The sequence below is a fragment of the Arabidopsis lyrata genome (assembly GCF_000004255.2).
Source record: "Arabidopsis lyrata subsp. lyrata unplaced genomic scaffold ARALYscaffold_5, whole genome shotgun sequence".
Taxonomy (NCBI): domain Eukaryota; kingdom Viridiplantae; phylum Streptophyta; class Magnoliopsida; order Brassicales; family Brassicaceae; genus Arabidopsis; species Arabidopsis lyrata.
In genome coordinates this window covers 3,382,225-3,409,988 of record NW_003302551.1, presented here as the reverse complement: position 1 = coordinate 3,409,988, position 27,764 = coordinate 3,382,225, and the positions used below count along the sequence as shown (strand labels likewise).

Below are 27,764 nucleotides of genomic sequence, written 5' to 3'. Positions count from 1 at the left end.
TAAAGGCTAATTTTTTTTTCAGCTCAGGGTCCTTAAATTTTTTGAGCCGGCCCTGAATCAACACTCTAACAAAAGACAAGGTTTTGACTTCAAACATTCAATAAGTCAGAAAATGAAAATGAGCAATCAGCCCCGACCCAATTTAAATATGGATCCTTGGGTAAAAAAATTTTAGCCCCGACCCAATTTAAATATGGACCCTTGGGTAAAAAAAATTTTGGACTTTTCATTCTTCTTTTTTTGAATCAAATGTTAAATTAAATTCAAAAGAAAAAATGTCTTTTTTACAACAAGTGCAACATTAGCTTAGAACATGAGCTGAATGAGACATAAGACTGAAATGTTATGAGCCTAACTTCTTGCTTGAAACCAGATTTGGACCTTTCATCCTTAACAAATGATGATGATTTGACCGGTAGTTTGCATGTAAAACATTTGCTGAACAAGTTGTGGAATCATAATTTTTGGCGAGATTGCGAAACTACGTTTTTTATAGATTTTATATTAATAATAATGGTGACATTTGAAGAAAAGATTTGGTTATTAATAATTTACTTTTACTAGATTATTGTTATAATTGTTAAAATAAATTTAAAATATAAAAATATAAATTAGGGTATTAAAGCAAAAACGAATATATAAATAACTTTTTTCTCTAACTAAAAAAATCAATATTTACTTCCTAAAAATTGTTTCTATTTACAACAAAATTGTAATATATTTTTTTAAACTTAATTTAATTTAAATTTTTTAAAACCCGCACATTAGGCAGATCCAAATGTAGTCAATAATAAACCCAACATACATGAAATTCTGATTGGAAAATATAGTTCTATAAATAAATGGAAAATTTGCAACAATAAGCAACTAAAAATTAATAATTCACTAACTAACCAAAACAAAAAAAAAGGTTGATGATATTCTATATATTTTCTATAATATTTGTCATTATACTCTTTCTCAGAATCACAATAATCTTCTCTTTTACTATTCTATCTATTACCACCATTTAACCACCGTCATCACCACCACTGGACCATCACCACCATTACCGCAACATCACCATCATCACCAACGCGCCATCACCACCAGCATCATGCGGTCAGCTCCACCACAACGCCATGATCACCAGTCACCACCACCACCATGCAGTTACCGTCATTACCATCACCACCATCGCAACGGCCACCATCACCTCAGCCACTACCACATCGTTACCACAACCACGGCATGAGCCTTTCGTCATCGTCGACCTTGCCGAAGTCATAATCGTCACTAGTCACTACGTTTCCTTCCATACTATTTCACTTCATTCTATACTATTTCATTTATATATGTTATGTAGATAAATATTATTCACTATTTTAAGAAATCTGTATCCGATTTTAAAAATTCAAATTATGTCATATGTCAAAAAATATATATATAAATATTTTAGCATGATTATGATATTGAATAAATTTTTACAAAAATGATTAAAGAACATAATTGGTCATTTCTTTTTTTTGTTAAAACATAATTGGTCATTTCACAATCCTCTTGTGTTACTTTCTTTAATTTTCAATTTATAGTATTATATTTTTAAATAACTTATGAAAAATAGTTATTCACCTAATTCACTCTAAATAAATTTTAATTTTGAAACAAAAAAACAAAAAAGCGTCAAAGAATAAAGATTTAAATTATCTTACTCCTACTATTTTTCTCTGCCACGTTTGTTCATAAAAAGAAGAGAATGTGACCAAAGGACAATTCAAGTGCATAATAAGGTGGCAATGTCTTAAACATGGGCTTTGTATATATTTGCAAAGGCCCAATTTATAAACGGCACGTAGTTTCTATCCACTTGACTTAAAGAAAACAGATTGTTTTTTTGGGCTAATTTAAATAAACGGCACGTAGTTTATAATAACTGCTTTCTTCTTCGTGCGATACAGTTCTGGGTTTGCTGAAGAAGATTCTGGAAAACAAAATCCTCCATCACAATTGATTCGTGTTCTTGAAACGAATCGATCAATTCAAACATATGTACGTATTTGACAATCTTATTTCCTCTTTCGAATCATGAATCTTCAATTTCATCTTTTAATTTCTCTCTTTTTTCTGATCAGGAAACACTCGGTGAATCGGCCTCCGACACCTGATGAAGACGATGCAGCGGAATATTTCGAGAAAGACGAGGTTACGCTACGAGAAATCATCAACGTCAAGGTTTCAGATTTGTACTCCGAAATCGATTTCAATTACTATTGTGGACTTTTAATTGAAAGGTTTTTGGAAATTTGAAATCGTCATAGTTGGTGGAGAGTGGTGAGAAGGAGAATCTAATGGAGCTTGTGAGAGATAGATTGGTGGAGTGTGGTTGGAAAGATGAGATGAGAATTGCTTGCAGGTTATTTATCCTTTTAACCTAAATTTGCATTCGTTTTTGTGTATAAGTTTTGATTCAAAGAAATCTTCTGAAGTTGGTTGTTGTTGCTGGTGATTAGGGTTTGGTTAAAGCTTCTAAATTTGGCTCTAAGTTAAGCATACTTCTCTAGGAAAATGCATCATTGATTCTAAGAAAAATTCCTCAAATCTCGTTTTGTGAATTCAGATCAATCTTTAAAGATGGTAGTAGTTGGTGGTGAATGATTAGGATTTGGTTACCGCTTCGAGAATGTTGTTATTTTCTGGATAATGCATCATTGATTCTAAGAAGAACCTAACGATCTTGCTATAAGATATGTATTGCTTATGTTTGGTTTGTTGGGAGGGATTAAGAGTTTTGAAATTGGTTAGTTGTTGTTTGTGTTGGCGAAAAGAAAAAGATTTCGACTTTTATATAGTTTTGTTAACTTGAGTTGAATTAACAAGTGAGCTATCTTTATCTGAGTACTTGGTTTTGTTTGGAAAATGTGCTTGGTTGTTGCTACATTTGAAGCTCTTCTTTTGGAATGCAGGGAGCATGTAAAGAAGAAAGGAAGAAACGATGTTACAGTCGATGAACTGATCCGAGTGATCACACCAAAAGGCAGAGGTAAAAAGAGAGATAAGGAGTAGCCCATTTAAGATGAAAGTGGAATACGTAATCCAGTTTTTGTTTCCGTTAATCGTTGTTAGTAAGTTTGACTTTGTTTCTATGGATGTTCGTCTGTGTTTGTATGCAGCTTCAGTACCAGATTCTGTGAAGGCAGAGCTGTTGAACCGAATTCAAAACTTCATTGTATCAGCTGCTCTTTGATGATGGTGTCTGACAATTTACTATGAAGATGGTGTTGTTGTATCTATGGTTGTCTTCTACTTGTAGCCAAACGCTAACCAGAGAGAAACCATAGATTTTATCGATGTATCATCTTTGCTGTTATAGAATTAGCTTTTTTCATATTTCATCTCCTTTTTGTACCAAATGAAAAGTTGTCTCAGTAATGGATTTTGATAAACATGGTACACATTATATGAAAATGAAAGCACTAAATCTGAAAATGTTTTTTTCTTCAATATCTAGATTTTATGCAGCCGAACCAAGTTTAGCTCTACAAGAAACTGCAAAGTACAACAAAGTTTGATCATAATGTTGTTAGAAGATGACTCTCAGATGCTTAAAAGTTAACTTGTCATTTAGGACATTTGTTTTCTCCTTACACAAGCAAACACAAACAGTAGCTCAAATCATTTTTTAGCTCTGTTTATAGTCTCTCTTTCTCTCTATATTCTTCTACATAAATCTTTGTTTCAAAGAGTATCGAATCTCTCACAAACACAGACACACAATCACACATCAGACATGACACGAACGAGAGTAGTCGCTTATTCGGCAGAGCCTCTTCGCCCTTTTGCTTGCCTTAAGACCACACATACTCTCATCCCTTCTTAGTAAACATACATTTGAATCCGACTCTTAACTAAATCCCAAAAGCTTACGCTCTTATGGTAGGTAATACATATATATAGATAGATTTCATACAAAACCACCCTCTTCGCAACGCAGCATTGCAAGGTTGATCGTTTCGGCTTATGCAGAACCAGCTTGTTCGCAGAGGTCTAGCAGATCCAATGTCTGCAAAAAACATCACAGTCATTACATAATCAAGCTTCAATAAAGCTCTATATGCAAAGGGTCATTACTTAAATTAGTTGATGATCATAGTGCTTCTACATTAGCTTAGGGGATTTACTTCAACGTTCCAACTTCACATCATGAAATACAATATAGAATTTTTTGTTTGAAGAAGTTTAAGATCACAGTTCAAATTGGACAAGAGATTAGCTTTCTTTTATAATATGATGTACACTTTTGAAACCATTCAATATCATGTTTATGCACTTATTTTTCTTGTTATATGGACACGCACCTCGGGAACAGAGAGCTCAAGGCGGAACTTTGGACCATCATAGTGGTGAAGAACTGGCCTGAAGGAGTCCTCTTCCAAGGCTTTGCAGATTTTCCTCACTCTGATCCTTACCTGTTACAATTTAAGAGAAAGAGGTTGAATTTGGTACAAGATATCAAAATGAAGACTTAAACGATAAAAATCACTGTGATTTAAGGTTCACCTGAGCCGGAAACCTTGACTCTCCTTTGCACTTTTTGTCTTCCCAAGCAGTAGCATCAATATTAGTACCTCCAAAAGTTGTTGCCTAAACAAGGAATCATGTCAAGGAATAATTCAAACATCAAAATTTTAATAAATGGTAGCATCAAAACCATTGTTATGACAGAACAAGAAGCACGAGAACAAACCTCAAAGATACCATGGAGCTGGTGAGTGGTGTAGTTGTAGAGAAACAGAGGCAATCCAGGTGTTATAGCTCGAACAGAGTCTCTGTATCTTGGAGGTAAACCTGAAAAATCACACAACATTAAGCATGAGGGCAGTCTGAATTTCAGTAAAACACTGAGAAAGTGTAATGGAACTTACCAAAGAGGTGACGTTTCATATCCTCCTGCATGGTATCATTGTTGCAAACAAAGATGTAACCACCAAGAACTTCGTTCCTCGGAAGTGTCTCCGAAGCAGGCAAGGTTTTAAACCTCTTATCAACAGCCAAATTCATATTCCCATTATCATTGCTGTTGTTATGTTTATTGTTGTTCATCTCCTTGTTAGCAACAACATTGCCATTATACTTGTTAACTTTCGTGTTCCCTCCACTCTTAAACTCATTCTTCTGGAAAACAGTATTCATATTATAAACATTGCTCTGCATCGACGTCTTCCCCATAATGCCTTCACCAAATTTGCCATCCAAATTCAACATGTTGAAGTTAAGATTGTTCTCCTGGAAACTAAACTTGTCACTTGGCCTGAACTCAGTGTAACCTTTAGAGAGATCAAGATTGTTCATCCTCTCCCCTTTCATTCTCGTTTGCTCGGCTAGCTTCGTCGCAACAGTAGACCATTTGTGATCCTCTGTTGCTCTGGTCTGACCTCGTAGCTCATCGCCTAATTGCCAGAAGCTGTCCATAACTCAAAAATCTACCATAAACAAAAACAAAACCCAAAAGGAAGAAGATTAAACTACAATTGATCGATTGATACAATATCCTCGTCTTTCGATCAATTCACAGGTAAAAACAACCAAATCGAAGCTAATTCAAAAGAATTTCGAAAGTTCTTGAATCTCAAACCCTAATCAACGACTGAACACACAAACTTCCATCAAATTTCAAAGAAAAACCCAAATTCATCATCGGAAATTTCAAAACACGACTCCTCGACTGAGAGAAACCAAAAACTCGGTAGATTCAAAAATCCAGAGATTGTGGAGAAGAATCTAAGCAATCGACACTAGATTTAGGGATTATAGAGGAAGATAAACATAGAAACTCGAGAGAGAGAGAGAGAGAGAGAGAGAGAGAGAGAGAGAGAGAGAGAGAGAAGAGACAGACCTTTTCTTCTTCGTTTCCTCAAAATCCGGCGGACGTGAGGATGAGAAACCGAAGAAGGAAACACGTCAGAAGAGAGAATGTGAGAGAAGAAGAAATGGTCCTCAATGGTTGGTTGGATCTGTGAGATTTTATCAGACACTCATTTACCCAAATAGCCCTTCGTTGTTTGAATTATTTACGCTGTTATGCCATTGCCGTATCAAACACGCGTCATTGCCTCAGTAGCTTTCAAGTTTGAAAGCTCAACTTTTGGATCTAGTTTTTCTACCATAGCTGACTCATTCTCGACCGTCCGATCTAGTTGACAAAAAGCACGTATTATAATTTTATTTTAATTCCCTTTGTGACAAATTTTTTTTGTTGTTTTGTTCGTCCTAGATATTTTCGTTTAGACAGATATTTTTTTATACAACAGTATTTTTCAACTTCAAATATTTATTTAGGAAGGGATCTTCATCTAATTTAAAAGAGTTTAAATGGAAAAAAACAGTAGAAGATTTTTAAAATTGAACTAATTCTATCCAAATGACATTTACAGTGTCGGAATTGTTTCTTCACATTTTTATGGTCTTCGTTAGACTCATAAAGATAGTTGAGGGACATTTTGTTACTTCCCACAACATATTTATTTTCAGATAATCCAGTTGATTATCACAAAGAAATTATGTCTTACGCCCTTGTACAAATAATGATCAAATCACCTAAAGTGTACTTCCAAAACTGTAAACATGATTATATATAACTATTGTGGTAATTACTATTATAACCGCGGATAATATTCGAATCATTGTCACATTTGTCGAGTTTTAACATTTTCCGATAAGCTTTCTCTAACGTACCATTCGATAGAGGGATTCTTTTATATCGACCTGACGCTGATCAATGATTTGATGTTGTACTAACTTTTAAGAGTAAACTAGATAACAACCCGCATTATGTGCGGGATAAAACGATTTTTAACCAATTTTAATGTACCGATGATATTGAAGGTGTTCGATTTTATATTATTAGATAAACGGTGGTATATTAATGATTATCAAAATTAGTGAAATTTTCATTTATGTATTAATATTTATGTTTATCATAATTTATGATATATATCTTGGTATATTAAATCAATATACAAAATATTAGTTACTCCATTTTGTATAGATTTGTATATCTTAATTGCATATTTTATTTGTATTTTGGTTTTAAATAATTGAGTAAAATAAAAAACACAATGGGAAAAAAATATAAGTAAAACTAATAGTATCAAATTCTGTAAATATCTTAATAAATGTTGGGTTTAATTTAAATGGATTTTGAAGCTCTGTGTAAACGACACGTCAGCATGGTATTATTGTTAATTACACATGAGGATAAGGTTAAGTTTTAAAAATGGTTCTCAATTAATATACTATAAGGGATAAATATCCACTTTAAATGGAATTATAGAGATTTTGAAAATTAAAAAAATTATGTCGAAATATTATTCAGTTACCAAAAAAAAAACTTAAATCTTAATCAATTTAGTTAACTAGATTTTGAAAGTAATTTTAGTTTTCTAAAACTATTTGTATAGTTAGAATCATAATTATAATTTTAGGTTGGTATTTGAACTTGTAACCTTATACTCAAAATACATTCCAAAAGAAGCATCTTTGTATTTCAAAATGAATGTGCCTAGTTGCTACATTGTAAGTTGACATAAGAAGCATATACGAATAATTGAGTAATGTGCTAAAATAACGAGTAATGTAGAAATAGAATCATAATAATATACTAACCAAATTAACGATTATTGCAATATGTCACGGCAAATATTACTTTTTGGAAACCATGGGTCACATGTGATAATCATTATTACTAAATTTAATTATATCACTTTTTCATCAAAGGCTTTAATTTATTTTTATATATAAATTAATAAATTTTTAAAAAACGCAAGACAAATTATGAAATTGAAATGTCTAGGATGAATTTTGTGCCCCAATATCTCAAACCTGGAGAACTGGTTTTGTAAGATACGAAAATGAAAGATTTATGTCGCAACATCTAGCTATAGGTGATTAACCATCATTAATTCTGAACATACATTACTTAATAGTAGAAGAAGATATACTATATTTAAAATAACTAAATAAGGCTGGTTGTAGTATCTAATTTTCAGCCAATTACATGCGTTTATGTTACAAATATCAGTATAATTCGACATGTTTATTATTAACTATACAATTTGGCTTTCTTTAATTGTTTCTTCAAAGAATAATAAAATAAGAACAACAAAAAAAGGGAACATCTTAATCTTCTTTCATGTGATGCTCTTCCTTTTTTGCAAACCTCTTATCCTCTTCTAACATAATAAATTATTGTTTCCTATCTGTGATTTTACATGTGGCAGGTGAGATTAGTCACATTGCAAGCTCACATAGCACTTGTGACTAACATTCATAAATATATATTTTAAACTTTATTCCAATTAGACCATAAGTATCGCAGCAACACAAGTAGTGTTCTTAGGTATTAAAAATTTGAAAAAATTCAAACAGTAGAAGACGAACCTGAATTGCGATCTTCTGCAAGATCTGTTCTAATACAAATTATGAGCCACGTGTCTGAAAAGTATTGGTTCCATAATTTCCTCTCTTCCTTCTTTTTTTTTTCTTCTCTCTTAGAATGTTTTAAAATTATTTTACACCTAAGATCAATCTTCAAAGTTACATGGATGCATATGCCCTAATATTATCTCATACAAACTGTACAATTATTTTTAGAATAAAATCTGATAAATATTTGGAAGATAATTTGTCATTTGGATGGGCTTATAACGTTTGCTATATAAACAAGCGAACAGTCTCATAACGACATGAAATTAAGACGTTGGGCTTTTTACAAGTAACATAAAGGGCCCATTATAAGCCCATTACGAAACGCTGCGTTTCGTGGAGCCGCTTTTCTGATCTTTCTCTGTGCCTCAATGTCTGAGAGAGAGAAGAAAAGGTAAGTTTTGTACGGAAGAAGAAAGCTTTGAGAAGCCATGGATACGGAAGCTGAGTTCGATAGGTTACTATTGTTCGAACAAATTCGTAAAGACGCAGAAGAGACCTACAAGTTGAACCCTTTAGATGCCGATGTTAGTTTTCTCTAACACTTCAGATTTCGTTTTAGTTCGATCTGCTTTGTAGAGAAAAGTCGAATCTTTTAGATCGATTGACTCCTCTGGAGTTTGATCTCTGCTTTGTGTTTCCATGGCGGAAATAAAAAAACTACTCTTTTTTGATTTTTTGTTGTTGTTGTTGCAGAACTTGACTAGATGGGGAGGATCTTTACTTGAGTTAGCTCAGTTTCATAGCATCTCAGATTCAAAGCAAATGATTCAAGGTTCTTTAAAGCTATACTCTGTTTTAATATGATTGAATTGGGTTTAAGAATCTTATTCCTCTTTAGGTCTCTTTGCTTCCATATGATTACATGAACTTGGTTGTTAGTGTTTCGTAATCATAATCATTAGTCCTTAGGATTCTAGTTTCAGCGTTCTTCACACTTGCCAAAAATAGGTTTTGGTATAGAGCAAAACTCGATAATGATATCAATTAGTTTATGATACTTAGGGATCTAACTATGATGGCAACCTGCTCTGAAAGTTGGATTGATTACAGTTTGATGTTTGTGTGTGTAGATGCCATCACAAAGTTCGAAGAAGCATTGTTAATTGACCCAAAGAAAGATGAAGCGGTTTGGTGTATCGGTAATGCATACACTTCATTTGCGTTTTTGACTCCAGATGAGACTGAAGCTAAATATAATTTTGACTTGGCTACTAAGTTCTTTCAACAAGCTGTGAATGAGGTTATTTTGCTTTCCATTTAGAATCAATGTTGATACACATCTTTTTGCGTTGTGGTTTTGAAATCTGTGATGTTAAATACGTGTTTTTGATCTTTGCAGCAACCAGATAATCAGCACTACCTGAAATCACTCGAAATGACGGCCAAGGTACTTCGCTATAGATCGAATCTTTTTTACATATACGATAGAAACCATCAGCCAGTTATGTTCATATTCATTTTGCCTCTAAACCCAATCTCAAAGTTATATTCTTTAATCGAATTTCTTCTCTACAGATCGATTTGTTGATTTGATAGGATGGAAATATTGCATTTTAAGTGTGCATTATACCTATAAACCTAATCTCAAGTTTAGTTATTTAATCTAATTTCTTCTCTCCTATGCTAAGCACAGGCTCCACAACTGCACGCAGACGTTCACAAACATGGCTTAGGCTCACAACCAATGGGTGGTGTTGAACCTTCAGCACCGCCGAGCTCAAAGGTTCTCTCTTTTGAGTTCTTTCTCATAATCAAATTTCATTTTCAATAGTTGATTGATGCATTAGACTCGTAGCTAATATAAGAAGATGGGTTTGAATCTCATGATCATATTTTGATGTATTTTTCCAAACACAGGCAGTGAAGAATAAGAAAAGTAGCGACGCGAAGTATGATGCTATGGGTTGGGTGATTCTAGCCATTGGTGTTGTTACTTGGATCAGTTTCGCGAAAGCTAATGTGCCTGTATCTCCTCCTCGTTAAGCAGTGGAGACTCAGTATGAGACTTTGATAGAGTTTTTCAATTTTTAAGGTTTTGACAAGTTCGAGCTTGTTGTGTGAGATTTTCAGACTCAACCATCGAAGCAGATTCTCAGTTGTACTACTAGTACTTGTTTATTAAAAAAAAACAAATTGTTCGTCTTTTGGTATCCAAAAACATGATTTTGAAGGACATGTTACCAATTTACCATACTAAACTACGTATGATATAAGCTTCATATAACTAAATTGCTTATGATAAAAAAACACTTAGAGAAATTAAAATACACCTTTGAGATGAAGGATGAGAATAAGAAATAAGAAGATTCCTGCAATCACAAACACAGGAGCTTGTTCTTCGGCTTTATGTCGAATTTTTTGAGCGTTCATGTTCAATAACACTAACCCCACAAGTCCTATGAATATTAGTATAATCCATCCCATGCTTATAGAACTATTACTTTGTTCTATTTGACTAATAGCTTTTGACGAAGTTTCGCCATTAAAAGTACCCATTAACTTCCACAATCCACCTGCACCTACAATAACACCTAACACAAATTTTGCCATTTTCTCTTTTGTGTATCTGTTTTTTCTTTTATATTGACTCAGTTTTTTTTTTTTTTTTTTCTTTGATACTAAAAGGGAGGCGTTTACTTTTATATTTTTCTATATATCATAGATTCACTTCTTTTTTTCTTTTTTTATTAAGTAAATTGAAACAAAGTTATTGTCAGTTAAATGATGTAAGGTTTTAAATTAAACAATTTCTTATTCATTATTTCTTTCTGTCAATATTTTTAGACTATGCATAAGAGACATGATTCTTTTTCAAAGTATTTAAAATTATAAATATTTTATAAGGATTTTGATGCATGAGTTGAAAATAAATAGAAATATGTAAGACCAAATTAACTATAGGAGGAAAAGGCTATAATGGGAAACAATTATAACCATAGTTGTAAATGTTTTTTTTTATTTCTTAATTCAGTTAATTGTATATATTTGAATTTGATTTGGTTTAGTCGCTTCAGTTGTATCAATACGGGTTTAGTTTGAATTTTATTTGGTTTATTCGGTATTAAAAATTTTCATTCTGATTAATATAAAACTTGGTTCGATTTCGGTTTTCTTATTTTCAAATGCCTAACCCGATAACATCATTATATGCTGATCCGATTTAAAAAAAAGTCCATTGGACTCGTTAATGGGCCTTTAACTTAAAGCACGTGTTTCTCACATCATATCACACGAACGCGCGTGTACCTCACACCATAACACCCGAGAACCACATACATTCGCGTCCCCACCAAGAGTTTCGAGTTTCAGTAAATGTCTTTTACCTTTACAAATTAACCGGCAAAATTATCGCCAAACTTTATCATTTCCCTCGCTTCCAAGGCTAACTTTTAGTGTACATTTCCCATTATACCCTTCATCTTCCTCAACAAGCTTTTTTCTTTGATAAAAATTCTCCAACAAGCTTCTCGAAAACCAACAAATTTCAAACCTTTTTAATATTTTCCCTCCTCTTATTTCCGTCTCCTCGACAAAAATTCAAAAACCCCCAAAAACCCTCTAATCTCCAGTATAAATTCTCATCCCTAGATCTCATAATTCATCAATCAAATCATCTCTTCAATCACTTCTCTTCTTCAATCAAATCTTCAAAGATGCCTTCAATGCCAGAAGAGCCACTTCTAACACCAACCCCAGACAGATTCTGTATGTTCCCAATTCACTACCCACAGATCTGGGAAATGTACAAAAAAGCCGAAGCATCCTTCTGGACCGCTGAAGAAGTAGATCTATCACAGGACAACCGCGACTGGGAAAACAATCTCAACGACGGTGAACGTCACTTCATCAAACATGTCCTCGCTTTCTTCGCCGCATCTGACGGAATCGTATTAGAGAATCTCGCTTCTCGATTCATGTCCGATGTTCAAGTCTCGGAGGCGCGTGCTTTCTACGGTTTCCAGATCGCGATTGAAAATATCCACTCGGAGATGTATAGTCTCCTTCTCGATACTTATATCAAAGATAACAAAGAGAGAGATCATCTCTTTCGTGCCATTGAAACGATTCCTTGCGTCGCGAAGAAAGCTCAGTGGGCGATGAAATGGATCGATGGATCTCAAACTTTCGCCGAACGAATCATCGCTTTCGCTTGCGTCGAAGGTATGTTGATTTACGATTTTACCCTTTTAATTTTTCGAGTATAAAATTATCTTCCTCGTAGTAAAACGGAAAATTACGATTTTACCCTTATTTGAAGACACTGGTTTTAGTTAGAGTGTTATTAAATTACGATTTTACCCTTATCTTATTCCGTGGTTATCTATTTATTGACGATTTTGACCTTGTGTTGAAGGTATCTTCTTCTCCGGAAGCTTTTGTTCAATCTTCTGGCTAAAGAAACGAGGACTCATGCCTGGACTAACATTTTCCAACGAATTGATCTCACGTGACGAAGGACTACACTGCGATTTCGCTTGCCTTCTCTACACACTTCTCAAAACGAAGCTTAGTGAAGAACGCGTGAAGTCAATCGTCTGCGACGCGGTCGAAATCGAGAGAGAGTTTGTGTGCGACGCGCTTCCGTGCGCGTTGGTTGGGATGAACCGTGATTTGATGAGTCAGTATATTGAGTTTGTTGCGGATAGGCTTTTGGGTGCGCTTGGGTACGGGAAGGTGTACGGTGTTACAAATCCGTTTGATTGGATGGAACTTATCTCGCTTCAAGGAAAAACTAATTTTTTTGAGAAACGTGTTGGTGATTATCAGAAAGCTTCCGTTATGTCTAGCGTTAATGGTAACGGTGCGTTTGATAATCATGTCTTTTCTCTCGACGAAGATTTTTAAAGTGTTTTAATATTATAATACGATTCTACCCTTGTATTATTACCGTGTATTATCTTGGTTTTTATTTAATGAATGATAATTAGCTTTTTTTTCTAATCTTTTCTCAGCTTAATCTCTATGATTTAGGGTTTATTCTTGTTAACTAGGATATGACCCGCGGTATACCGCGGGTTTAATATTATATTAATTGACTTTTTTTATTAAATTAAGTATTGGTGGTGTATAATTTTTTATGTTTTTGTGTTGTTAGATAATTTATTAGAACGTTTGTGATGATTTCTTGTGAGTTGTAAGTTTATTATATTAATAGGTATAATAACCTCATGGCGTACATAAGTTAACATCTTTTATATAAACAGTATAATTCGGTCAACCGTCAGTAATGTATATTTTTAGTTGATACAGTATAAACAAAGAATATGTAATTAAATATGGTTATTTCTGTTAAAAGTATTAGGACACATTAAAATTATTTACTTAATATAATTTCGAAATATTAGATTTATATAAATTTATTGTTTTGTGTTTTATAGATTGGAAATATAGACATATATATATATATGTATGAAAATATTTAAATTTTGTTTTATATAAGATCATATAAATAAGTTTATATCATCTAATTTTAATAGTAAAACCATAATTAAAATATTAAATACACAAATTAACTATATAATAAAAAGCAAAATCTCAAATACATTAGAAGCCCAACAATTTTAACTGAAGCCCATCTACTGAAAATAGAGTGCAGCCCAATATATTCCAGAGAAGGAAAAAAAAACAATTGGATGGAAAAAAAAATGACAATTGCGTGTCGTTGAGCATCTTCTCCACCGACTGATTGAGCTTCTTCAACTCACCATTTCCTAACCAATTTCAGAAATTAAAAACCAATTCATCATTCAAGTTGACATCTAATTTGTAGCTGCATCGGATGATCGAGTTCTAGAAGACAATTTCCTTTCGAAAAATAAATATGTAAGTTATTCTAATTCCAGAATTATAACATATATCATCGATTTCTTCATTTTCGATTGACAAAAGTTGTTAGTTTTTCGATAGTTTGTAAATTGGAACATGTGTGCGTAGACAGCAAATTATATATTTGAAGATCTAATCTGATGTTTGCAATTCAAATGTTTGTCATGCCATGTTTTCTACCATATCTGAATCTGTAAACGTTGAATAAGACTTCAATGAATTTGTCTGATTTCAATGAATTTGGTTGAATTCTCCGCGGGCTCAGAAAACCATCACACTTCCACGGCCACGTCGTGGATGTCATCTTATTACTCCAAAGGTTTCATCTTTCGTGTAGATGCTTTTGTTTCAATTCGAAGCGATTTATGAATTGACTCAATTTATGAGCTTTTTTCAGCTGTTTATTTGATTGGTTTGTGAATTCAATTTGGGTTTCTGAGGTTTTGTTTTGTTTTGAAAACAGATAGTGAAGGAAATTGGGCAAGACTTGTCAGATTTCAATTGTGGTCTTGCTCATGTCTTCTGTGAGTTTTCTTTCTTACTCTGCTTCTTCTCTGTTTTTTTTTTTTTGGAATTCTTGATTAAGTAAATGTTTTTTTTTTGGTTTCAGTGCAACACACGAGTGCTTCTTTGACAATCAATGAGAATTATGATCCAGATGTTCAGGCTGATACTGAGACTTTCTTGAACAGGATTGTTCCTGAGGTATCTATGTTCTTCTTACTTGCTTCATTAGTATTGGCACTTTGTTGGTGTCAACTGATCACGTTTTTTGGTTGAATCTGTAAACGTTGAATAAGACTTCAATGAATTTGTCTGATTTCTAACAGTGTGAATATTTTATATGAAGATATGGGATCATTGCTCAAGAGAAGCTGCGATATGTTCTAACAATATATTGAGGTTAGTTTTCAGTATGATGTAATTGGTAGTTAACTTAGTTCCGTTTTGCATATAGAAGTTTATGAAATGTTAAGTAGATTGAAGAGGAAATTCTATAATTGTTACTTAATGGTTGTTTGTTGATGCATGTTAATTAGATATATATAACTGTTGACACTGAACAACACAAAATCTGAGAGTTTAAGGAAGTAAAACAAATCGTAACAATTAGCTCCTACTTTCTTAATCATAGACTTAAAACCTTTATTCTCTCAATTTGATGATAATCAATATGTTAGAAAATGGTAAATAGATTGCAAGTGAAATATAAGTCCAAATAAGTGTGGGTTTTGCTAACCATAAAGCAAACATATTGATCCCAAGGTAAAGTAAACATACCTTTTATGATAATCCTGTTTGAAATTTCATTGCCGCAGAATTATCAATCGATATTCTGGAAAACCTCTTTGAAAACAACGTTTGTTGTTTGCTTTTGAATCTTACCTTCTTTGTCCAGGATAAGAATTTTCAAACCTTTTTTAGAAGTAACCCTAGATAAAGCGACATAGAGTTGGCCATGAGAAAACACTGGCTTAGGCAAATAGAGTCCAACTCTTTCTAGAGATTGACCCTGACTCTTGTTAATGGTCATAGCAAAAGCCAGTGATACTGGGAACTGTCTTCTACGCATCCGGAAAGGTAGTTTTGTATCTGACGGTGTAATGACGATTAATGGAATCAAAACAATATCACCAATTCTGTCTCCTGTTATGACTTTTGCTTGAAGAACACGCGGGCTCATCTGAGTAACTTGAAGCCTAGTACCATTGCATAGACCTCCTTTAGGATCAATATTCCGAAGCAGCATGATTGGAGCACCAATCTTTAAACTTAACGCATGGTGAGGCAAACCTGATAACCTGATACTGTTTAAAAAATCTGGTGTGATGACAGGATTTCTAAGTGAATCGGAGTCTTCAGGATCTATACTATCAGCACTGAGAAATAACATTGCATCGCCTGTAGGAAAGAACAGAGATACTTAATAAATTAGATCTGCGATTTACTTAAAAGGAGATAAGTTAGATATATCAGAAGTATTTACTTACCATCCAACTTCTCCAACAAATACTGGTTGATTGTGTTGACATCTTCATTTGTTGGTGCTAGAATGGCTCTCTTTTGGAAGAACTTAGCATCCTTTTCTTTTAGCTTTGCTGGATCTCCATAAATCTCTAGAGTAATGGATTCAATGGGATTATCTGCTTCAGTAATTAGCAGTTCTTCAGGTATATCAATTAGAGCCTCACCGTCATTTGGCTCTGAAATTCTACCATCACCAACAGCTAAAAGCCAATCTGAGAATTCTTTAATGTCTTTAGCTTCTTCTACACTCAAATCGTTTTTTAGTAGCCGCATGTTCTTAGTGAGCTTTAGTACCTTACAGTGATCCCAAAGATAAGAAGCATTTAGGGCTGCCATGACAATTTCAGCTCTGCCAGCACCAGTGATTACAGGAAGAACTTGTCTAAAATCACCTCCAAAAACAACAACCTTTCCACCAAACACTTTGCTATCTATATTACCAATTATATCACAGAAACTTTTGTCTAGAGATTCAAAACACCACTTGCTCATCATAGGTGCTTCATCCCATATAATAAGTTTAGCTTTCCTTATTAGATCTGCAAGGTCAGACTTCTTAGGTATTTTGCACACTGAATACTCATCGGGGGTAAGTGGTATGGCAAACCTTGAATGCGCAGTCCTACCACCTTCCAACAGCAATGAAGCGATTCCACTGGAAGCCACGTTAAGAACTATATCTCCTCTAGATCTAATAGCAGCTGAAAGTGTTTTCCAAATAAACGTTTTTCCTGTACCTCCAAATCCATAAACAAAAAAAACTCCACCTAGTTCATTGAAAACAGCACCAGTAATTTCATCATAAACACCTCTCTGCTCTGGTGTTAACATCTCTATCCATTCCGCATGTTTTTCAGTCAAATCCTGACGGTCATATCGCATCTCATCAACGATCAAACGATTAGAATTATCAATACCTTCTCTAGTTGGGCGGGGAAAGTTTTGTATATCTGTAAGAGTACCTCCATTAAACAACAAAATTTTCTCCAGTTCTTGAAGAGTGTAGTTTTTGATTTCTGCTTCTGTAAGATTCAGCTCTGCATATATTGCAAAAAGATTGATTTAACATCAACGGATTTCCATATAAATAGAACTAATCAAAAAGGTAATTAAATCTAGGCACAGGAATTAATATCTGAATTAACCTTGATTGTTGAACTCGTCCCTCTTCTTCTGTTGCATATCTTCAGCTAACAAAGGCCATACCTGTTCCCAAACATATTCTGGTCTAGAAAGAGAAGTAGACAGTAGCAACATAGCGAAAAAATTCCTCAACCAATCACCAAAACAAAACTGACTGGCATCCACCAAACTGTCTATGTATACCTGGTCATCATCTAGGATTCCACGAGCAAAACATGCTTCTTTGTAAGTTGCATAGACAACACCCTTGTATGTTTTTATATCAGCAAAACATGTTGGACCCCTGACTATGTTAAGGAGGACTCTTAGAAAGTATTCATCTTCTAGCTTCCTTGGAACATAATTAATACGACCCAAGGAGAACCCTCTAGACATCTTGTTCCACTGCTTATTATTCCCATCCCAAGTAAAATATGCAGGGATTTCTGCATATAAGAGCTCTCGAGCACGCTTTCCATTCTTTCCAATAGCATTTAGCCTATTCAATGTCAGCCAGGCCATGAACATGGAATCCTGATTGATAATTCTTTCTAATACTTCTGTTATATCCTCCTTCCCTTTAAAATAAGCTGGTTGCTTCCCTTCAACATGGAAAGACAGCTTCTGAACAGGTGTTGATTTATGCTGGATTGGAAACTTATATATCCTCCAAATAGCCTCTGATGCAGAAACATATCTGCAGTTTTTACACGGTATCATTAATCTTAAGATGTTAAGTATATGACTATAGAATAAAAATAAGTAAAACAGAAGTCACATTACTCAATTTACCTGCAATCGAAATAATCTTTTATTTCATTCTTTTTTTTCTCCTCTGGTAATGATTCATGAGTAACGGAGCTTCCATCTATATTTGAACCTTGTTCTGTCGTTGGCGGTTTATCAGGCTCAACAACAAATGCCATTTTATCTGGACCTTTATTAATATACTTGAATAAGTATTTAATAGAGCCGGTTTGATTACACCATTCAACATTGATGTGAGCACCATATCTAACAGATAGCTTCTTATTGTAAGGGACAACATACCTATTGTCACATTGAATACCACATTTCTCAACATAGTTATCAGAGCGTCTTCTCCTATACACAGGAAAACCATCAGCCCCAACCTTTGTGATTTCCTCATATTTCTTAGGATACTGTTTTGAACACTGTCCATCGACCATACACGGAGAATTCATATTTGCTGCACCACATGGACCATGAATCATTGAATTTTTAATAACCTCATACAGCTCTGGTTCTGTCTCCTTATCTGGAATCTCAGCAGAAATCATCTTGTCAATATCAGCAGCTGTTGGAAGTTTACTTTTAGCATCCATGAATAAAAGAATGTGAGCATGGGGAAGGCCTCTTTTCTGAAATTCGACTGTATACATAGCTGAAAAAAAAAAATACACACATCATTTTCAATATGTTATCTTTCACCTAATCCACTGAATTATCAAAATGAAGAAAACTTACAGGCAACGGTCTTCCCAAGCATTTTCTTTTCTGTTAGATCATTCATTAGGGAATCCAACTTGATTTTGAAAATCCTAGCAACAATGTCTGGCCGATCTTCAGCTGTTAACCCTCTCTCTGTAACGTATCTGGTAATCTCAGGCCACTTAGGGTTGCATGTAAATGTGATGAATAAATCTGGGAAACCGTAATGTTTACATATGGCCATAGCATCATAGTAACTTTGCACCATATACCTAGGTCCACCAGTGAATGAGGCTGGAATCAAGATTTGATTGCCTTCATCTTCCATATTTTTTACACCAGAGTCAGCAACTTCTTTGATGGAGCTGTAGTTCTCACATCTGAGCTTAGACTGATTGAACCTTATGTAGCATAGCCGATTAGATTCAATAGTTGTGTAAGCGTCACAAAGAAACTGCTGAAACAACCTCTTAGATAGTAGCAGAGTATGGCACTCACCAGGCCTCTCTTGAATGCGAAAAGCAAACCACTGACGCATACTAATACACTTCTTCTTCTTATTGTTAGTGACATTCCCTTTATAACACTTCTCGATACCAGGCCTATATCCATCTTCACCATAGCAGAAAATCAGAGGATATTGTAGAGCTAGATAAGAAATGTGAATCTGGTTAATCCTTTTGAGGTGACCTGTAGTTCTTTCTTCAATAACTATATCACGATTTGGCATATCATCTGTAAAATCTCCTGGTATTAAAGCTGCAACCTCTGATGTAGTAGGCATGCTGTAAGTCCTTCCATCTACACCCTTACGACCAGAGCATATCCTCATATGAAATGGCTGGCAGTTAATATCTTTAAATCTTTCCTTCGCAATTCGGAAATTCTTGACATAAGGATTGCAGAGATTGAGCATCTTCATAATGGCTTCGATTGTTTCCTTGTTCAGATTCTGTTTACCTCCACCTTGGTTGGATTCCTTGCCCTTTCTACAAAACAGGAAGTAATGAAAGAGTTTTAAGTGAAAAGATAACAGAACAACAGAAGCAGTAAATCCAAAAAAGTTAAAAGTCTTAGAAATTAATACCCGATAACAGTTGCTCTGTTTTCTACTTCATTTTCAGTGTCAACAATATATAACTGTGAATACTTAGCATAGTCACCAACTGCAGGCTTTAAACTGCCAATCAAATGATAGTTACCTCCTTGCATTCGAAACATGCTAGGTCCGTGACCTTTCGGTATAGATTTATCAACTTTTCCACCAAGTGAGGTCATTGCAAAGACCATATTAAAGATCCTGGCATGCTTTCTGTAATTTCTACTCTGTGCATCATTACCAGTAAGAAGTTTCTTGATTAAATCTGGTGACTCTTTAAGAAAAGGTAATTTAACAGAACCCTGACCACAACAGAGTGTAAAAGTAGGATCCTTTTGATTACGTCTTTTGTTTATACGCTCAGCATACCACATTAAAGCACCACAATACTTACACTGGTAAGTAGGATCTCCATGATCAAGATAAGCTGAAAACAAAAGAGATAATATATGGTTAGCAGATATCAGATAACCATATTATTTGTCAAAGTACAATAATTAACTCAGACATACTTAATTTCATGTTCTTTCTAGCCTTGACACGTGTTTTTTTTTTGTTTGACTATCTGTTTGTTGTGTTTGATGCTGATTGGGATCATTTCTTGATTCTACAGTGTGAATAGGTTCTGATGAAACATCAATGTTTGCATCTGCGTCCATTGTCTGAATATGTATAACTGAACTTTCATCCTCACTGCTACTATGGTCATAATTTTGCACCACTGCTTCATCTTCACTCAAATCAACAGAGTAATTTGCATCATACATCTCCTCATCACTGCTATTCTCCATGAAGTCTGTATCATTAGTTTCTGTAGCAGAGTGTCCTATAGGAGATATAATTGTAAAAAAGTTCATTATTCAGTTAATGAATGTAGAATATCGGTCGAAAACTAAGGGTACAAATATTACCTTTATGATAAGAAGATGATCCTGCATCTGTAAAGTCTGAATGAAGATTTTTTCTGGGCAAGTTTGTTGTCTGAGAAATTAATCTCGATGGTTGCTTGGTAGTTATACATGAAGAACTACCAAAACATTGGTTCCCTGAAAGAAAATAGATTGTAAAAATGATAGCAAGTAAATAACAAAGTATCCTTATCTAAAAAAATCAAATAATTAACCTTGTCTTGGTCTTGTTTCAGAGGGTGGTGGCATAAGAGGAGTTTGAGCAGTACCTAGGGTCATATCCCTAAGTCCTAATGGAGTGGATACTGAAGTAGATAAAATGCTTATGGGAGAGACAGAAGTTAAGTGGCTTCCACAGGGTGTACCTGTATCAATTCCAGAAAATTGGTACTACTTTACTCTATCAAGTCAATGATTGCACTTTGTACAGTTATGTAAAAAAACTTGTGAATGACATAAAATGTTTAATGCCTACCTCTTACTATTGTCTTCTTTAGTGCAGACCTAACCGTTGGTGGATCCTCAGACATAACAGTTGGTATAACAGGAGTTGATGAAAGGTTAGTAATATCTTGCAAAACAGTATTGAATGCAGAACGTAGAGGGACAGAACCATTAGAGACAGGTGTATTAGAACGTGGAATACTTCTGCTAGTATTGATTGCCTCATTCCTCCGCCATCTTTTAGGTGGGGTGGAATAGAACTCTATGTTTTCATTGTTAGGTGCTGTTTTTTTACTCATTATTCCTGTTTGGAACAATTGCTAGAACTCTCTAAGCAAAAATAAATCTGGTGTTAGGATTTAAATGGTCATGGTCATATATATTATTAATTCTCTATCACAAATGATATTCACATTTCCTTTAGAGTCGGTTGGAGTATATATAGGAACAGGATATATTATCTTTAATGGTTATCTAATTTTGATCACATATATTTGAATTGATAGTATTATACTGATTGAATAACAAATTTCTGCATATATAGTGTTATCGAGATAACTAAGGAAATTGTATATTGTTTGTACCAACAGGAGATTGGAAACAGATATGCCATGGATTCTTCAAATTCAGCATTAACTACATAGCGTTAAAGGTAAAACACTATCCTCCAAAGTAGATTTCTGGATAGTACAATTAGACCAAACTAATGATAAAATGTCTAAGTTATATCATATAAAGAAAACGATTTACCACTGAGCAATACTTCCTTTTATGATAAGTAGAGTTGATCATATATTGTATACTTCTTGATATAGAACAAACAGAATTGAACAATAAATAGTAGATTAACCATACACTTAGTTATCAACACAACATCTACTAAACACAACAGAAACTAACAGTTAACTGTTTGTTGGAATATAAAAAGTCGATAACCATTAACTTAATGAAAAATAAGTAGTTTTGAGTCAATTGAACATGAAGTAAAAAGAAACTAAACACAAAAGGAAGTTTATATAATAAAACCATAGATAAAATTAAAAGTAGCTTCCACAACACTAAGATAAACAAAAAACATTCTTCAAACCAAATTGCCATTTAGTTCAATTGATCCAACTCCATTGCCACATCCTTCTTATCAGTTTGTCCATCTGTCCAGCAACGGCTGAAAAAATTAAAGAATCACAATAATGAATTCAGACTTCAATATATTCAATTCCTTAGTTGATTCCAGATGAATATACTTACATGTATCTCGGGATGTCAACATCTAGGAAAGTTTGATCAAGAAAAATCCTTGAACTACCATACTCACTCATTAGACAGTTCTTGCCTAAACAAAAACATTTTGATTATAATCAGTCTAATTATGTATGGTTTTTAATAAGAACAATAATATAGCACATTACATAGGGTGAAACTCACCTTCGAAATCTGAAACTCTCCAGAAACGCAACACAATGACTACTGGGTCATAATTGTAAGTGACAGAAGTTATGTGCCTAAACCATTTAGTCACAAGCAACTGACAGGACCTACCCACAGCAACACAGTTTGTAACCCTGCCCCTAAATGATTAAATTTGGAAAGAATTAAATAGATGATTATTACAACAGTTCTTGATTTGATATATAGAGGTGAAGTAAACTTACATGTCATCTTTGATTTCGAAAAGAACATATCTGGATTCATAGTCTGTCTCGCCTTCACGACAAACAAATGGGAATCTTTGAATAGCAGAGACTTTAGAGATCACACCAATAGCATCTGATAGGGAAGACATAACAGTTATTGAATTAAATCTGAAGCAATGTTACAGTTATTCTGAAAGAGAATTCTGTATTACAACATAACCTGTAACATATTCTTTATCTTGAGCACCAGCATACTCAACTTCATCAGAATGAATGAAGTTGAAGAAATTGCTATTTGATCTAGGACTAACAGGCCACATAGTTGTAGGCCATATATACTGTAGTGCAAAACGATTCCTAGCGTATTTAACAGGGTTAGCAGATGGTACAACATGGAAGTCAGCCATGTAGTACCACTGACCCTCCTTGAGACCTTGACGAAAATTGTATAAGTAATTTCCAGGAGGAATAAATGCATCAATCATATTGGCCTAGACATATAAGAAGAAATACAAAAATAGTTATCCACAGAATAATGCAAAAGAATAACTCTGAAAATAATATACCTTTTCATCGGCGAGTATCATTTTTGTTGGTTCTGCAAAAGCGTCGATGCCTTGATTCCAGATAGACAAAATCTTCACGTACAAAGTCCATCTAGGCCTCTGAAGGTTTAGATCAGAAATGTAGTCAATAGTACCCATTGGATGTTTTGCAGAGTTAACTTTGGAGAGGTTTTAAGATAGAAAGATGGTGCACTGTGGGAAACCTAGAGGTTATGTCATGATATATAAAGAATATAGAAGGGATTTCGTGTATAGATCTAGCAGGCACGAAAAAAATGGAAAAAGATATTGAAAATCAAATAACCGACTTAATATATGTTAAGTAAGTTATAATAAAGAGAGGAAATTGAATCGTTAGAGATAAGGAAATCAAATAATAATCATAAAAGTATAGCAATGATTGTAATTATTCATTTTTGGATAGTTACTTGTTTCGATGCATATTTGATAAATGGTAAAGAGATTCAAAGTCAGATTTATCTGCTCACGTCTTCTATCAGCTGTGCAGCTCTATGTAATGATTACTTTAATTTGGATTATAAATAATATTATCTATAGTTTATATATATGTTTTTTAGTAGATTATCATATACAGGTATAAATATTGTACATATATATTTCACTCTATGTTTGCAGGCAGTAAGATCCTATACTTAACAATATATACTATGGAGCATTTACTTCTGTTAAAGAGTCAGCATTTAAACAGGTACATACACATTACCATGTATATAGAGTTTCCGAATTAGATAGACACATATAATAAAAAATGAAAAGTTTACTTATTATTGAATGGAAATAACGAAAATACTAAGTTCATTGGGAAACTTAAATAACTAAAGGGAAACAACTGATTAAACTAAATGAAAATAGAAAGATCAAAGGGGAAAACAATAAGAAAACATGACTAAAACCGACACTCCCATTTCACTGATCATGAGATCACTTCTTTTCCTTCTTGATCTCCCTCTTGATCTTGACACTCATCAACTTTTCCACCGGCTTGACCTCCACCTTCTGTCCATGGACAGATACACCATCATCAATCTTAACACCTTCACCTTTGATCACACCATCCTTAACATCTCCAGCACCATGTTCATCATCCTTCTTTCCAGACTCAACCTCAAATCTAAACTCTGGTGAGGACTTAACCAAGTCCACAGGCTGAATACAAACCTTCTTAGAACTTGAGGCTTGATCAGTTTCAGAGATGTTTAGGGCATAAACACGTTTAGACGATGGAGTAACTGACTCTGAAGTATCCTGACTCATTGTCAACAACAGTGGCTGCATTTCATAGTAAGTTGGTTAGTAATGAGTGGAAATATAATGATGCATACTTTAGTAGGGAATAAAAGAAACTATTACCTGGTCTCCAGAAACAATTGATGCAGGATTGACCAACTGATCTGAATCTTCTGGGGCCTCATCTCCTAAGAGACCGTGTTTAGACAGCACCCTGGAAACTTTGTAACAATCTTTCCCATCCCAAATGTTTTCTTTCTCAACACAGAGAAGAAAAAGGAAAGTCTTCCCTTTCAAATTCTGAACCACATCTGGCAGGTCTTCTGGATCCTCAATCTAGTAGTGTTAAATAGAATATTTTTAAAACATTAGAAACAGGTGGTGTTCAAGCCTAATCTCATGTCAACAGATTCAAATAGTTACCTCATTAAACGATCCACCTAACACAGTTGCTGCAGATTCACCAACAATGTCTGCACATATACTATCAAACAGAAGGCATTTTGTTTCACTTGTGTTGTCCATCACTTTAGCATAAAGCATGTACCTGCATGGTATAATAGATAATTAGGAAACTATCAAACTGTACAGATTGTACAATTCAGACAGTTGGGGAACACAGAATTTACATACTTTGCAACAACATTTGTGACAGCATTCTTGCAGACATCACACCAGAATCTAGGTTTTGGCTTCTTCAATGAACCGGAATTAATACCAGAATGTATGTGTGTTACCTTTTTGTTGCAATTACGGCAACTAAAGTAATACCATGCCCAGTCAGTGTCAATTCCATAGATTGTACAAACAACCCTAACTTTACCAATCTGCAAAGACAACATACACCAGTTAAAATCAGGAATAATTCTAAATTTAAGATATAAATCAGATAAAGTAATATAACCTCCATAGAACTCAATAGCTCTGAAATTGTCTTCCTCTCATACTGGAGATAGGAATCATCCTTTGCCACTGTCACCATTTGAAACTTGGGCACACTCTCACGGAATGTAAGGGCAAGACCGTCAGCAGGTAAACTGTAAAACATAGTTAGTTGAATCAGAACAGAACAGTTTTTTGTTCAGTAACTTAAGTACACTAATCTGTTGAAAACTCTTACGCTGTTAGAAAAGCTGCAACCTCTGGGATAGGTGGATTGATGAGAACTTGAGTAGCATCAAAAGAGTTAGATATACTTCTCACTCCTGAAAAGAAAGGTTTAGAACAAAGTTCCTTTGTAGAGTAGATATCTGATTGTAGATATAGGAGAGGTTCATAGATAATAAGTGAATAAGATTAAAGGTAAAAACCTTTGTATGCCTTAATCTTGGCAAATCTGATAAGACAGATGACTCTGGCTCCATCAGCAGCATCGCAGGCATTAAACACTTGCTGAGCGAATGATCCCCACAGGGTACAGGACAGTCGCTCATCACTAACACAAATCATTTATCAGTTATACTAAAGTAATAATAAAAACATAATAACATTAGTATCTACTGCCATTTACTTTTATTATGAAGACTTACTTTTCATCACGCAATTCAAAGTCCAACTTAGTAGTTGGCTTGTTATTAGCTTCCAGAGTTTCCAACTCACCGATGTTAACAACCTGTCCCATAACATCTAAATAGAACAAACAATCTAGTTAGTAATATTCACTAAATAGTAATAGCAACTTTAATTAAAATATTTAAATGTCTTACCAATCAACATGTAAGGATTTAAGTCCCCATTCAGAATGTTTGGGAAAGTAGCCAAGGACAGGTAGCTGGAGTCAGAGACTGGATCACATCGCAGGACAGTTGTCCCAGTGACAAAGGACATCTTATAGAGATGTCCAGTTGGTCGGAATTGACCAGATGCATGATTAAGAGCAAAGGTCTCAATAAACCTCCACTCATTAACAGGCAGATGGTTCACATACTTGCTAACTAAGTCCTTCTTGATAGATGCATGAATCTTCATACCCTGTTAACAAAAGAAAAGACATATGATTAACTATCACTGTATTTAAGTAAGTATCAATATGATAGTTTTAGGAGTTTTATATATGTAGACATATAGTTACCTGTGCATCAGCCACTACTAACTCTAGTGTTTCTCCTGTGAGGTTAGTATACTGGCGCCATGAGTGAAGCACCTTAACTTGCACACGCCAGGAGGTCTTGTAAGGCCTGATGTCTCTCAAGAAAGCAAAAGAGGCAGCCATTTCAATTATCTGGTATGTATTTAGCTGTGTTAGTGTTTCTATTGTGAAGCGTGAAGAATAGCATAGAAATGTTTCAATATATATAGTGACTTGGTAGGGAATTAAGGATTTGTGATAGAATCCACGCATATCTTGATTACCACGGTTTGAATATCAGAAAAAATATTCTGATTGGCATATACTGTGAGCAAATAAGGATCATATCTTTTTGGTTAGGGACAGTTGACATATACTTGAGATACCAAATCGTCTGAGTAATAATTGATAGTGTAATCGAAATGAATGAGAGATATTATGTGGATTTTTTGTTTTGGGAAGTTGGAGTTATAGCATATACTGTGAGAAAATAAGGATCATATCTTTTTTGTTAGAGGCAGTTGACATCTACTTGATAGTGTAATCGAAATGAATGAGAGATTTTATGTGGATTTTTTTTTTGGTAAGTTGTATTAGTAGGATATACTCCGAAATCTATGCTAATGGTTAAGGTAAGTATCATAACTATATGGCTAACGATTATTGCGGGGCAGTTATAAGAGAATATTTAGTCGAAATAGTTGATTTTTTTTTGGAAATTTGAATTTAAAAGGATCGGAGAGTTTTGATTGGAGGATGAGTCGGGTCAAAAAATCTAATCGGGTCAAAATCTTTAAAAAAACCCGACCCGATTGGCTTTGAGCAAAAATGTACTTCAAAAATGTTAAGTAGATAAACCGATGTTAAAGTTTCAAAACCCGACAAAGAATATAAAAAAAAAAGTAA

The 27,764-nt window shown here is 34.2% G+C and overlaps 7 protein-coding genes across 7 annotated transcripts; 4 read left to right on the top strand and 3 right to left on the bottom strand.

Annotated features, from left to right (window-relative positions):
• The first annotated feature begins 1,871 nt into the window (after nucleotides 1-1,871).
• LOC9311426 (transcription and mRNA export factor SUS1) lies at nucleotides 1,872-3,457 on the top strand. The gene is made up of 5 exons (XM_021025138.1): nucleotides 1,872-2,028; nucleotides 2,112-2,211; nucleotides 2,298-2,392; nucleotides 2,943-3,019; nucleotides 3,150-3,457. Coding segments are annotated over exons 1-5 (348 nt in total). The 5' UTR covers nucleotides 1,872-2,026; the 3' UTR covers nucleotides 3,224-3,457.
• A 121-nt stretch (nucleotides 3,458-3,578) lies between these two features.
• LOC9313086 (B2 protein) lies at nucleotides 3,579-5,999 on the bottom strand. The gene is made up of 6 exons (XM_021025137.1): nucleotides 5,873-5,999; nucleotides 4,902-5,459; nucleotides 4,724-4,824; nucleotides 4,537-4,620; nucleotides 4,335-4,445; nucleotides 3,579-4,039 (listed from the first exon to the last, which is right to left on the bottom strand). Exons 2-6 carry the CDS (start codon nucleotides 5,446-5,448, stop codon nucleotides 3,995-3,997), a joined length of 888 nt encoding a protein of 295 aa, XP_020880796.1. The 5' UTR covers nucleotides 5,449-5,459; nucleotides 5,873-5,999; the 3' UTR covers nucleotides 3,579-3,994.
• A 2,823-nt stretch (nucleotides 6,000-8,822) lies between these two features.
• LOC9311425 (mitochondrial import receptor subunit TOM20-3) lies at nucleotides 8,823-10,643 on the top strand. Its single transcript, XM_021026800.1, has 6 exons — nucleotides 8,823-8,987; nucleotides 9,157-9,235; nucleotides 9,534-9,703; nucleotides 9,803-9,850; nucleotides 10,097-10,186; nucleotides 10,321-10,643. The coding sequence occupies exons 1-6, from the start codon at nucleotides 8,892-8,894 to the stop codon at nucleotides 10,444-10,446; spliced, it is 609 nt and encodes a 202-aa protein (XP_020882459.1). The 5' UTR covers nucleotides 8,823-8,891; the 3' UTR covers nucleotides 10,447-10,643.
• A 942-nt stretch (nucleotides 10,644-11,585) lies between these two features.
• LOC9313084 (ribonucleoside-diphosphate reductase small chain C) lies at nucleotides 11,586-13,404 on the top strand. The gene is made up of 2 exons (XM_021026600.1): nucleotides 11,586-12,624; nucleotides 12,818-13,404. Exons 1-2 carry the CDS (start codon nucleotides 12,117-12,119, stop codon nucleotides 13,306-13,308), a joined length of 999 nt encoding a protein of 332 aa, XP_020882259.1. The 5' UTR covers nucleotides 11,586-12,116; the 3' UTR covers nucleotides 13,309-13,404.
• Nucleotides 13,405-14,458: 1,054 nt separating this feature from the next.
• Nucleotides 14,459-15,084, top strand: LOC9311424 (UPF0047 protein YjbQ). The gene is made up of 4 exons (XM_002876969.2): nucleotides 14,459-14,482; nucleotides 14,555-14,608; nucleotides 14,753-14,813; nucleotides 14,900-15,084. The coding sequence occupies exons 1-4, from the start codon at nucleotides 14,459-14,461 to the stop codon at nucleotides 15,067-15,069; spliced, it is 309 nt and encodes a 102-aa protein (XP_002877015.2). The 3' UTR covers nucleotides 15,070-15,084.
• A 63-nt stretch (nucleotides 15,085-15,147) lies between these two features.
• Nucleotides 15,148-17,121, bottom strand: LOC110227994 (ATP-dependent DNA helicase PIF1-like). Its single transcript, XM_021023987.1, has 2 exons — nucleotides 16,281-17,121; nucleotides 15,148-16,191 (listed from the first exon to the last, which is right to left on the bottom strand). Exons 1-2 carry the CDS (start codon nucleotides 16,810-16,812, stop codon nucleotides 15,614-15,616), a joined length of 1,110 nt encoding a protein of 369 aa, XP_020879646.1. The 5' UTR covers nucleotides 16,813-17,121; the 3' UTR covers nucleotides 15,148-15,613.
• A 7,686-nt stretch (nucleotides 17,122-24,807) lies between these two features.
• LOC110227993 (replication protein A 70 kDa DNA-binding subunit B-like) lies at nucleotides 24,808-27,559 on the bottom strand. Its single transcript, XM_021023986.1, has 9 exons — nucleotides 26,862-27,559; nucleotides 26,497-26,761; nucleotides 26,320-26,416; nucleotides 26,101-26,225; nucleotides 25,911-25,995; nucleotides 25,695-25,827; nucleotides 25,424-25,617; nucleotides 24,914-25,337; nucleotides 24,808-24,832 (listed from the first exon to the last, which is right to left on the bottom strand). Exons 1-8 carry the CDS (start codon nucleotides 27,129-27,131, stop codon nucleotides 25,202-25,204), a joined length of 1,305 nt encoding a protein of 434 aa, XP_020879645.1. The 5' UTR covers nucleotides 27,132-27,559; the 3' UTR covers nucleotides 24,808-24,832; nucleotides 24,914-25,201.
• Between the last annotated feature and the right edge of the window lie 205 nt (nucleotides 27,560-27,764).

What these genes read in the sequence shown, in the direction of transcription:
- LOC9313086 (XM_021025137.1), bottom strand. Translation starts at nt 5,448, where the DNA reads ATGGACAGCTTCTGGCAATTAGGCGATGAGCTACGAGGTCAGACCAGA. An exon ending in TATGAAACGTCACCTCTTTG is followed by an intron (nt 4,825 to 4,901) that starts GTAAGTTCCATT and finishes GTGATTTTTCAG; the next exon opens with GTTTACCTCCAAGATACAGA. An exon ending in AGCTCCATGGTATCTTTGAG is followed by an intron (nt 4,621 to 4,723) that starts GTTTGTTCTCGT and finishes TTCCTTGTTTAG; the next exon opens with GCAACAACTTTTGGAGGTAC.
- LOC9311426 (XM_021025138.1), top strand. An exon ending in GAGAAATCATCAACGTCAAG is followed by an intron (nt 2,212 to 2,297) that starts GTTTCAGATTTG and finishes AAATCGTCATAG; the next exon opens with TTGGTGGAGAGTGGTGAGAA. An exon ending in GAGATGAGAATTGCTTGCAG is followed by an intron (nt 2,393 to 2,942) that starts GTTATTTATCCT and finishes TTTGGAATGCAG; the next exon opens with GGAGCATGTAAAGAAGAAAG.
- LOC9311424 (XM_002876969.2), top strand. Translation starts at nt 14,459, where the DNA reads ATGTTTTCTACCATATCTGAATCT. An exon ending in TTTCTACCATATCTGAATCT is followed by an intron (nt 14,483 to 14,554) that starts GTAAACGTTGAA and finishes CCGCGGGCTCAG; the next exon opens with AAAACCATCACACTTCCACG. An exon ending in GTCATCTTATTACTCCAAAG is followed by an intron (nt 14,609 to 14,752) that starts GTTTCATCTTTC and finishes TTTTGAAAACAG; the next exon opens with ATAGTGAAGGAAATTGGGCA.
- LOC9311425 (XM_021026800.1), top strand. Translation starts at nt 8,892, where the DNA reads ATGGATACGGAAGCTGAGTTCGATAGGTTACTATTGTTCGAACAAATT. An exon ending in TGAACCCTTTAGATGCCGAT is followed by an intron (nt 8,988 to 9,156) that starts GTTAGTTTTCTC and finishes TTGTTGTTGCAG; the next exon opens with AACTTGACTAGATGGGGAGG. An exon ending in CAGCACCGCCGAGCTCAAAG is followed by an intron (nt 10,187 to 10,320) that starts GTTCTCTCTTTT and finishes TTCCAAACACAG; the next exon opens with GCAGTGAAGAATAAGAAAAG.
- LOC110227993 (XM_021023986.1), bottom strand. Translation starts at nt 27,131, where the DNA reads ATGCGTGGATTCTATCACAAATCCTTAATTCCCTACCAAGTCACTATA. An exon ending in TAGTAGTGGCTGATGCACAG is followed by an intron (nt 26,762 to 26,861) that starts GTAACTATATGT and finishes TTTTGTTAACAG; the next exon opens with GGTATGAAGATTCATGCATC. An exon ending in GTCACAAATGTTGTTGCAAA is followed by an intron (nt 25,338 to 25,423) that starts GTATGTAAATTC and finishes TATACCATGCAG; the next exon opens with GTACATGCTTTATGCTAAAG.
- LOC110227994 (XM_021023987.1), bottom strand. Translation starts at nt 16,812, where the DNA reads ATGATGAGCAAGTGGTGTTTTGAATCTCTAGACAAAAGTTTCTGTGAT. An exon ending in TTTGTTGGAGAAGTTGGATG is followed by an intron (nt 16,192 to 16,280) that starts GTAAGTAAATAC and finishes TCTTTCCTACAG; the next exon opens with GCGATGCAATGTTATTTCTC.
- LOC9313084 (XM_021026600.1), top strand. Translation starts at nt 12,117, where the DNA reads ATGCCTTCAATGCCAGAAGAGCCACTTCTAACACCAACCCCAGACAGA. An exon ending in CGCTTTCGCTTGCGTCGAAG is followed by an intron (nt 12,625 to 12,817) that starts GTATGTTGATTT and finishes CTTGTGTTGAAG; the next exon opens with GTATCTTCTTCTCCGGAAGC.